General features: G+C 42.6%; 1 protein-coding gene across 1 annotated transcript; it reads left to right on the forward strand.

Annotated features, from left to right (window-relative positions):
- Positions 1 to 4513: 4513 nt before the first annotated feature.
- Positions 4514 to 5536, forward strand: LOC130850692 (heterogeneous nuclear ribonucleoprotein A1-like). Its single transcript, XM_057730165.1, has one exon. The coding sequence runs from the start codon at positions 4514 to 4516 to the stop codon at positions 5534 to 5536; it is 1023 nt and encodes a 340-aa protein (XP_057586148.1).
- Positions 5537 to 9632: the final 4096 nt, after the last annotated feature.

Raw genomic sequence — 9632 nt, forward strand, 5'->3', positions numbered from 1 at the left:
GCACAGAGAAAATTTAATAAGGTGTAAAGTCACACAGCTAGTAAATAGTGGAGATGGGTTTTGAACCCAGGGCAACAGAGTCCAGGCTGTGTGCTCAGAACCACTACACTGAACTGTCCCTGGCCTACAACCGGGCTTTAGCCATGCATTCACCCCATGCAACCCTCAGCACAAATAATAAATAAGTTGTCCTCTTTGCATCTGCCCTAATTATTTGCAGCCTCGCCTACTTCATCTCTCGGGCCTGACATTTAGCTCCATCTACATGTGACCCTGGGCCTCTCATCCAGCACCGCTCTTTGGACACACTGGGTGGCAACCCTCCAGGTCTAGCACCCCATCCGTCTGTGTGATTCCTGCAAGCAGACCCTGGAAAGTTTGCTGCTTTCCCAAGAGGCACTGTTTTTATACTCCCAAGGCCCCTGCCATGCCTTGTGTAACAAATTCCATTGTATAGTAAAAGCTGTGCTACCTGGCACATTACTGCGTCATGGGGCATTGCTTAGTCAAAAATTCTAATTAACTAGGAGTTCTCAAATCTCTTCTTGCTACATTGAGGAAGCAGAAAAGAGACTAACATTCCTCGTAGCATACTTCCCTGAGATGTTAATTTTTGTGTTGCAGTGGATATTTGGAGTTTTACAAGACAAAAAAGCAAAAGTTGCATCTGTTCTAGTTAGCATTTGACACTTCGGTCTTATTCTTTGGGAAGGGGGCATAAATTCACTGAAGAGGTTGTGCCAGACAGTCTGGAAGAGGAAGGAAGAGACTTGGAAGGCAAGGGGAGAGGGTGTGCAGAGATGGGAAAAGGCATAAAAGATCAGCAAGTCCCCAGCTGTCTGTGGCCAGAGAGGGGATAAGAGCTGCTGTGTGGAGCTTCTTAGGAACCTGGATGTGGGGCGTGGTGACCCCAGCTTACCTGGGTTTCCTCTGTCCCAATCAGAGCACCTGGACCTGGCCCCTGGGAGGGGACAGTGGCCATCTCAGCAGTGACCAGAGGGGTCTCTGGCCCCACAAAAGCGTTCAAGAACTCGTCCACAGACTGGAAAGTCCGTGACAGACTGAATTTCCTTCCGACATGAAAGGGATGGGAGCTCAGTTACATTGAAGTTGACTTAACAAAGTAAAGGTGTGTGATATTTCTTGCTTCCTTAGTCTGTAGCCTATGATTCAACCTGCTACACACGTGAGTGCCTACTATGTGCTAGAAAACATCATAGCATTTCTAGACATATTTTAGCCTTTAAACTTCAAAACAACTATTCTGTGGCCATCAGAATTCGAACCAAATTTTGTATGACTGCAAAGTCTATGGATACCTTATTAAATCAAAAGAACTAAAGGAAAGAAATAGTTTGTTGTTAAGAGTGTTCCAGCATTGGGGCTTCCTAGGTGGCGCAGTGGTTAAGAATCCACCTGCCAATGCAGGGGACACAGGTTTGATCTGTGGTCCAGGAAGATCCCACATGCCACGGAGCAACTAAGCCTGTGCACCACAACTATTGAGCCTGAGCTTTAGAGCCATGAGCCACAACTATTGAGCCCATGTGCTGCAACTACTGAAGCCCACATGCCTAGAGCCAGTGCTCCGCAACAAGAGAAGCCACGGCAATGAGGAGCCCACACACCACAATGAAGAGTAGCCCCCACTTGCCGCAACTAGAGAAAGCCCAAGTGCAGCTATCAAGGCCTAACACAGCCAATAAATAAATAAATAAATAAATTTATTTAAAAAAAAAGAGTGTTCCAGCATTTATGTTATATGTGACTTTTAATGCTCACAACAAACATAATGTATTTTAAGTAGAAGAACACTTCCTGGGATATTTGTTCTGGCTGGGACATCAACTCCTTGTCTCTTCTCTAGATAACTTCTGAAAAGCCCTGTTTCTACTGCATGTTGTCACCTTCCTCAGTCCTAAGTTATTCATCCTTGTTTGAAGGGACCAGCAGAGACCAACAGAGACTGATAGACTAAGTTCTGGATTTCCAGAAGAGAGACTCCTCCTGGCCCAGCACAGGTCAACTGTTAATTCCTGGTCCAATCAGCTGTGGCCAGCAGCATGCCCTCAAACTGCTTAGCCAATCTAGTTCTCTCTGCCAAGTATTTGTAATCGGGTTTTAGAGATTCTAATTAGTCTATACTGGCCACTTGAACTGAGGACAGGTAACTGTGATGTGGGGAAGCAGCCATTGTTAGCTATACGTGCACACAGAAGCAGAGGATGCCAACCTGTAAAGATGGAGAAGAACAAAGCAGGCATATGTGGACAGGGAGCAATTAGAGACCATATGCTCACCCTCTGCCCTGCACATGCCTTACGAGGGCATGCAGGAAACTCACTCACCAGGCCCAATTAGAATGAAGTCCTTGCAGAAGGACTAGCTTAATGGTCACAACGCCTCAGGGACTTCTCCCCACTATTCTGTCAGAGCTCAAGCGATATCCCGTGCAGTCACCAGGAGTCAAGGAGTGTGGAAGTTTAGTTCTGGGTCACCCTTATGAGACAGGAAGGGGGCAGGGCATGACCTTTAAAAGAATGACGTAGCCCGAGGACACAACATAAACTGATTGGAACCAACTAGGTCCAAGACGGCAGACAAGTTGACTTCCACTAGACCTTGAGCCTCAGTATACACTCATTGTAACACATCAGCAAACTAAATGACACACCCACAGGTGCCATGACAGTTCCAAGGCCAACCATAAAGGTCAAAAAGTGGGTGGTGGCCCAATTCCTGGAAATCCCACCCTTTCCCCAAAATAGCTGGAATATTCCTCCCACTCATTAGCCTATGAAATTACCGACCCCTATAAAAACTGACAACGCAGCACCCTGGCACCTCTTGCCTTCCAAGGTGGCCCACACTCTGTCTATGGAGTGTGTATCTCCCTGAATAAACCTTCTTTCACTTTGCTATGGCTCACTCTTGAATTCCTTCCTGCGTGAATTCAAGAACCCATGGTGGGTGGCCGTCCCAGGTACTCAGAAGTGACCTGGGATGTGACCATCCTCTCAATGCCCCACTCTCTTTCCTGCAACACTTACACTGAGGGTGTGGCAATTTGAAGGGCCCAGTTTCGTGCAGAAGTATCTTCCCTTAGAGTAACCACCTAGGGAAGACCCTGGGCTTTGTCTTCTATTCTCTGTGCCCCAGGGCAGGTAAAAACAAAGCTCAAGAGCAAAATATTCAGCAAATGCCCTCTGAGGACAAAAAGCTTTCTCTGAGCTTTGCTTTTGTTTCTGGGATCCTCTCAGAATGTGACTGTGTAATTTCTTCCTACTCTACCAGCTCTTAGATACTTTCCAGAAATTTTTAAAGATTTTTTTAAAATATAGCATTTTTAGTTGTTTTCATGAAGAAAACAGGCCTAGATATCCAGTTTGTCATATTGACAGAAAATGGAAATCTCATGATTTTTTTTGAGGTCAGGGAATTCAAAACTACAAAGGTCTACTCCAAGAAGAAATCCAAAATAATTTTTAAAAATACTATGTTTTTGTGTGGCTCACTTTATTGTTCACAAAGTATTAGCACACACCTTACCTCCTGTCCATCTTTTTCTCTCCATTCCAACATCAACCAGTCTAGTTTAGGCTTCACTACCTTTAACAGCCTCCTATCTGATCCCTGACTCACAATTTTTCTCTCTTTAATTCATCTTACCAGAATAACATTCCTAAAAACAATACACAGAGATAAACCCATACACCTATGGTTAACAAATCTATGACAAAAGGAGGCAAAAATATACAATGGAGAAAAGACAGTCTCTTCAATAAGTGATGCTGGAAAAACTGGACAGCTACATGTAAAAGAATGAAATTAGAACACTCCCTAACACCATACACAAAAATAAACTCAAAATGGATTAAACACCTAAAGGTAAGACCAAACACTATAAAACTCTTAGAGGAAAACATAGGAAGAACACTCTTTGACATAAAACACAGCAAGATCTTTTTTGACCCACCTCCTAGAGTAATGAAAATAAAAACAAAAATATACAAATAGGACCTAATGAAACTTAAAAGCTTTTGCACAGCAAAGGAAACCATAAACAAGATGAAAAGACAACCCTCAGAATGGGAGAAAATATTTGCAAATGAATCAACGGACAAAGGAATAATCTGCAAAATATACAAGCAGCTCATGCAGCTCAATATCTAAAAAAACAAACCCAATCAAAAAATGGGCAGGAGACAGATGGCCAAGAGGCACATGAAAAGATGCTCAACATTTCTAATTATTAGAGAAATGCAAATCTAAACTACATTGAGGTATCACGTCACACCAGTCAGAATAGCCATCATCAAAAATCTACAAACAATAAATGCTGGGGAGTGAGTGGAGAAAAGGAAATTCTCTTGCACTGTTGGTAGGAATGTAAATTGATACAGCCACTATGGAGAACTGTATGGAGGTTCTTCAAAAAACTAAAAATAGCTTTCCTGCCCGTGGCCACTGCGGAGTAAGCATGGTTGACGTCTCTCCCGCCCCCACTGCCGTCATGTCTAAGTCAGACTCTCCCAAAGAGCCTGAACAGCTGCGGAAGCTCTTCATCGGAGGTTTGAGCTTTGAAACAACCGATGAGAGTCTGAGGAGCCATTTTGAGCGATGGGGATCGCTCACAGATTGTGTGGTAACGAGGGATCCACTCACCATGCGCTCCAGAGGCTTCGGGTGTGTCACACACGCCACTGCGGAGGACGTGGATGCGGCCACGAGTGCAAGGCCACACAAGGTGGATGAAAGAGTTGTGGAACCAAAGAGGGCCGTCTCAAGAGAAGATTCTCAAAGACCTAGTGCCCAAGTACCTGTGAAAAAGATTTTTGTTGGTGGCATTACAGAAGACACTGAAGGACCTTGGTGTACCTCAAAAAAAATTATTAAAAAAAAAAAAAAAGAAGAAGACACTGAAGGACACCACCTAAAAGATTATTTTGAACAGTATGGGAATATTGAAGTGATTGAAATCATGACTGACCGAGGCAGGGGCAAAAAGAGAGGCTTTGCTTTCGTACCCTTTGATGACCGTGACTCCCTAGACAAGCCTGTCATTCAGAAACACCACACTGTGACTGGCCACCACTGTGAAGGAAGGAAAGCCCTATCTAAGCAAGGGATAGCTAGTGCTTCATCGGGTCAAAGAGGTCGAAGTGATTCTGGAAACTTTGGTGGTGGTCGTGGAGGTGGTTTTGGTGGGAATGACAGCTTTGGTCATGGAGGAAACTTCAGTGGTCGAGGCGGCTTTGGTGGCAGCCGTGGTGATGGTGGCTATGGTGGCCGTGGGGATGGCTATTGTGGATTAGGTAATGATGGAAGCAATTTTGGAGGTGGTGGAAGCTACAGTGATTTTGGCAGTTACAACAATCAATCTTCAAATTTTGGACCCATGAAAGGAGGAAACTTTGGAGGCAGAAGTTCTGGCCCCTATGGTGGTGGAGGCCAATACTTTGCCAAACCACGAAACCAAGGTGGCTGTGGTGGTTCCAGCAGCAGCAGTAGCCATGGCAGTGGCAGGAGGTTTTAATTACTGCCAGGAAACAAACCACGCAGGAGAGGAGAGCCAGAGAAGTGACAGGGAAGCTACAGGTTACAAAAGATTTGTGAACTCAGCCAAGCACAGTGGTGGCAGGGCCTGGCTGCTACAAAGAAGACATGTTTTAGACAATACTCATGCGTATGGGCCAAAAATCCTCGAGGACTGTATTTGTGACTAAGTGTATAACAGATTATTTTAGTTTCTGCTCTGTGGAAAGTGTAAAGCATTCCAACAAAGGGTTTTAATGTAGATTTTTTTTTTTGCACCCATGCTGTTGATTGCTAAATGTAATAGTCTGACCATGATGCTGAATAAATGTGTCTTTTTTTAAATGTGCTGTGTAAAGTTAGTCTACTCTGAAGCCATTTTGGTAAATTACCCCAACAGTGTGAAGTTAGAATTCCTTCAGGGTGATGCCAGGTTCCATTTGAAATTTATTTAAAACCTGCTTTGGTGGAGAAGCTATTGTCTTCAGAAACCATGGTGTAGTTGAACTGACAGTTACTGTGTTGTGGCCTAGAGTTCACCTTTAAAAGGGTCACCCAAGCAAAGTCATGGAGTTTTTTTGGTCATTAATATGATTGTTGGCACATCCTATGCAATATATCTAAATTGAATTATGGTACCAGATAAAGTTACAGATGGGAATTAAGCTTGTGTATCATCCATTATCATGTGTAATCAATAAACAATTTAATACCCTCAAAAAAAAAAAAACTAAACTAAAAATAAAATTACCATATAAGCCAGCAATCCCACTCCTGGGCATATACCCAGAGAAAACCGTAATTCATACAGACACATTCACCCCAATGTTCACTGCAGCACTATTTACAATAGCCAGGTCATGGAAGCAATCTAAATGCCCATCAATGGGCCAATGGATAAAGAAGATATGGTACATATATACAGTGGAATATTACTTAGCCATAAAAAGGAACAAAATTGGGTCATTTGTAGAGACATGGATGAATCTAGAGACTGTCATACAGAGTGAAGTGAGTCAGAAAGAGAAAAACAAATAATCATATATTAATGCTTATATGTGAACTCTAGAAAAATGGCACAGATAAACCTGTTTGCAAGGCAGAAACAAACACAGGTGTAGAGAACAGATATACGGACCCCAAGGGGGAAAGGGGGAGTGGGATGAATTGGGAGGTTGGGATTGACATATATACACTAATATGTATAAAATAGATAACTAATGAGAAACTGATGTATAGCACAGAGAATTCTACTTAGTGCTCTCTGGTGATCTAAATGGGAAGGAAATCCAAAAAGAGGGGATAAATGTATACATATGGCCGATTCACTTCGCTGTACAGTAGAAACTAACACAACATTGTGAAACGACTATACTCAATTAAAAAAGATAAAAAAGAAAATAAAAAAATGAAAACAGTTCAACCACCACACTCCTCCATTTACAAATATCTTATAGCAGCTCACTGCTTATCAGATAAAAATCACTCTTCATCCTGGGAGGGAACACTGCTCTACATGAAGATTCACATTTACCTAACTTGAATCCTCAACACAGATAAACACATGCATCTGTGAGGCCTAATTCAACACTGATTTCTTCCCTGAATTATTCCCCACTACCCTTGGTCTCTATTATTTTTCTTTCCTAGGCAATGAAGAAATTTATGTAGTAACACACGATCTATTATTCTTTAACGGCTTTATTGAGATACAATTAACGTATCACATGATTCACCTATTTAAAATGTACAACTCAGTGTTCTTTTAGTATATTCACAGGATTGTGTAACTATCACCACAATCAATTTTTGAATATTTTCATCACTCCAAAACAAACCACCTACCCATTAGCAGTTACTCCCCATTTCCCCTCAATTCTCCAGCCCTAGGCAACTAACAATCTACTTTTGTCTCTACGGGTTTGCCTATTCGGAACATTTTGTGTAAATGGAATCATAAAATATGTGATCTTTTGTGGCTGGATTCTTTCACTTAGTATCATGTTTTCAAGGTTTATCCATGTTGCAGCATGTATCAGTACTTCATTCCCTATTGTAATTGAGTAATGTTCCATTGTATGGATATAAAACATTCTATTTATTCATTCATCAGTTGATGGGTATTGAGGTTTTTTCCATTTTCTGATTGTTATGGATAATGCTGCTATGAACATTCACATAAAAGTTTTTGTGTGGACATAATTTTTCTTTTTTTCTTTTTTTTCCTTTTTTGATATATAGCTAGGAGTGGAATTGCTGGGTCATATGGTAACCTTATATTTCAAAGAAATGCCAAAATGTTTTCCAAAGGAGCTACACCATTTTAAATTCCTACCAGCAATGGGTGAGGCTTCCAATTTCTTCATATTCCCTCCAACACTCGTTGTTTAATTTTTTCGTTATAGCTATCCTAGCGGATGTGGTGTGGTACATCATGGTGGTTTTGGTTGGCACTTCTCTAATGACTAATGACGCTGAGCATCTTCTCATGTGCTTGGTGGCCATTTGTATATCTTCTTTGGAGAAATGTCCATTCAAAGCCCTTGTCCACTTTAAGATGTGTTGTTTGTCTTTTTTATTACTGAATTGAAAGAGTTCTTTGTGCTTTCTAGATACAGGTTCCCCATCAGATATATGATTTGCAAACATTTTCTTCCATCCTGAGCACTGTCTTTTCACTTTTGTGATAGTGTTGTTTGCAACCAAAAGCTTTACAATTTGATATAATCCAATTTACCTATTTATTCTTTTGTTCCTTGTGCTTTTCATGTTGTATTTAAGACACTATTGCCTAACCCAAAGTCATGAAGATTTGCCTCAATATTTTCTTCTAAGAATTTTTATAATAGAAGCTTTGAAGTCTTTGTCTGCTAGGCCTACCATATGGGCTCCTACAAAGGCAGTTTCTATTGCCTGATCTTTTCCCCCTTTTCTTTGCATGTTATATAATTTTTATTGAAGACTAGACATTTAAACTAATACATTGTAACAACTCTGAATATTAATGCCTCCCCTCCGGCCCCCACCCCGTTGTGGGATTGTTATTGTTTGCTTGCTTGTTTGTTTGTTTAGTGACTTGGCTGAACAAACTCAGTGAAGTCTAATTCTCCTGCAACGTGCAGCTTCTTACGCCCTTGCTCGACTTTTCTCCGTTTGTTTTTATCTTTTATCCTGGCTTCCTAGGGGTCACCCCTGGGTTGGCATGAACCACTTGCTGGTGAAAGGCGCTGCTTAACCCCTGTAGGCAGGTAGCTGCTTACCCTTTAACAATGAATGTGTATGGGGTTTGGGAGTCTCCATCACAATTCAAGGCGTGTGTTTTTTGCCCCACATCCCATGAGACACTGTAGTGTGGAGGCCCCCTCTCTGATCCCTTCTGAGAGGTGCAGCCATGCGCATTCACACAGGCTTCCAGATGGGCAGGGATGCGTGTGATTTTTGTTTTTAAACCTGGCTTTCTAGCAGTCACCCCTGGGTCAGAGTAGCTTATTGCTCAGTCACTGCTGGGTCAGAGGCTGTGTTTAAGTCCTCTGTGAGAGACACTTTCAAGTTCACCCCACATCCCACCCTGATTGTTCCTGGCCGGCGCGGCCTAGCACGTGCATACATCCTTCCTGACTCCACACTTGACTGTGATCCCTGGAGCGCTCCTCTCAGCTGTCTTTCTCCGCTTGCTCTCTACCGCACTTCTGCTCCGCCTTCGTTCCTGTACAATGGAGTTACCAGCCTCCTCTTCACTGCTCTCCACCAAGATCCCCATTGTTTTTCCCACTGCTTTAGGTATGGGGTTCTCCACACTGTTCCAAATGAAGTCAATCCCTCAGGCACAGCTGTGGAATTCGTCAGTTCTTATGATCACTTTTGCAGACACTTATTTTTATCAAAGTGACACCATAGCTCTGTGAGTGAGCACCAGATGAGGTGGCAGCCCCGGATCTTCTTGGCTTTCCCCTCCTGGCATGGAATCCCCACCTCCAAGCAAGTGGGGATGTGGGTGATAGGGCTCCAGTGTTCTCAGGCTGGGCACCAGGAGCACAGCTTCCATTCTATGAGTTAGAGCTAGGCGAGGAAGGGAAACTCCATCCTTTTAGTTGTGC

Source organism: Hippopotamus amphibius, chromosome 1 (genome assembly GCF_030028045.1).
Source record: "Hippopotamus amphibius kiboko isolate mHipAmp2 chromosome 1, mHipAmp2.hap2, whole genome shotgun sequence".
Classification (NCBI taxonomy): Eukaryota; Metazoa; Chordata; class Mammalia; order Artiodactyla; family Hippopotamidae; genus Hippopotamus; species Hippopotamus amphibius.

What these genes read in the sequence shown, in the direction of transcription:
- LOC130850692 (XM_057730165.1), top strand. Translation starts at nt 4,514, where the DNA reads ATGTCTAAGTCAGACTCTCCCAAAGAGCCTGAACAGCTGCGGAAGCTC.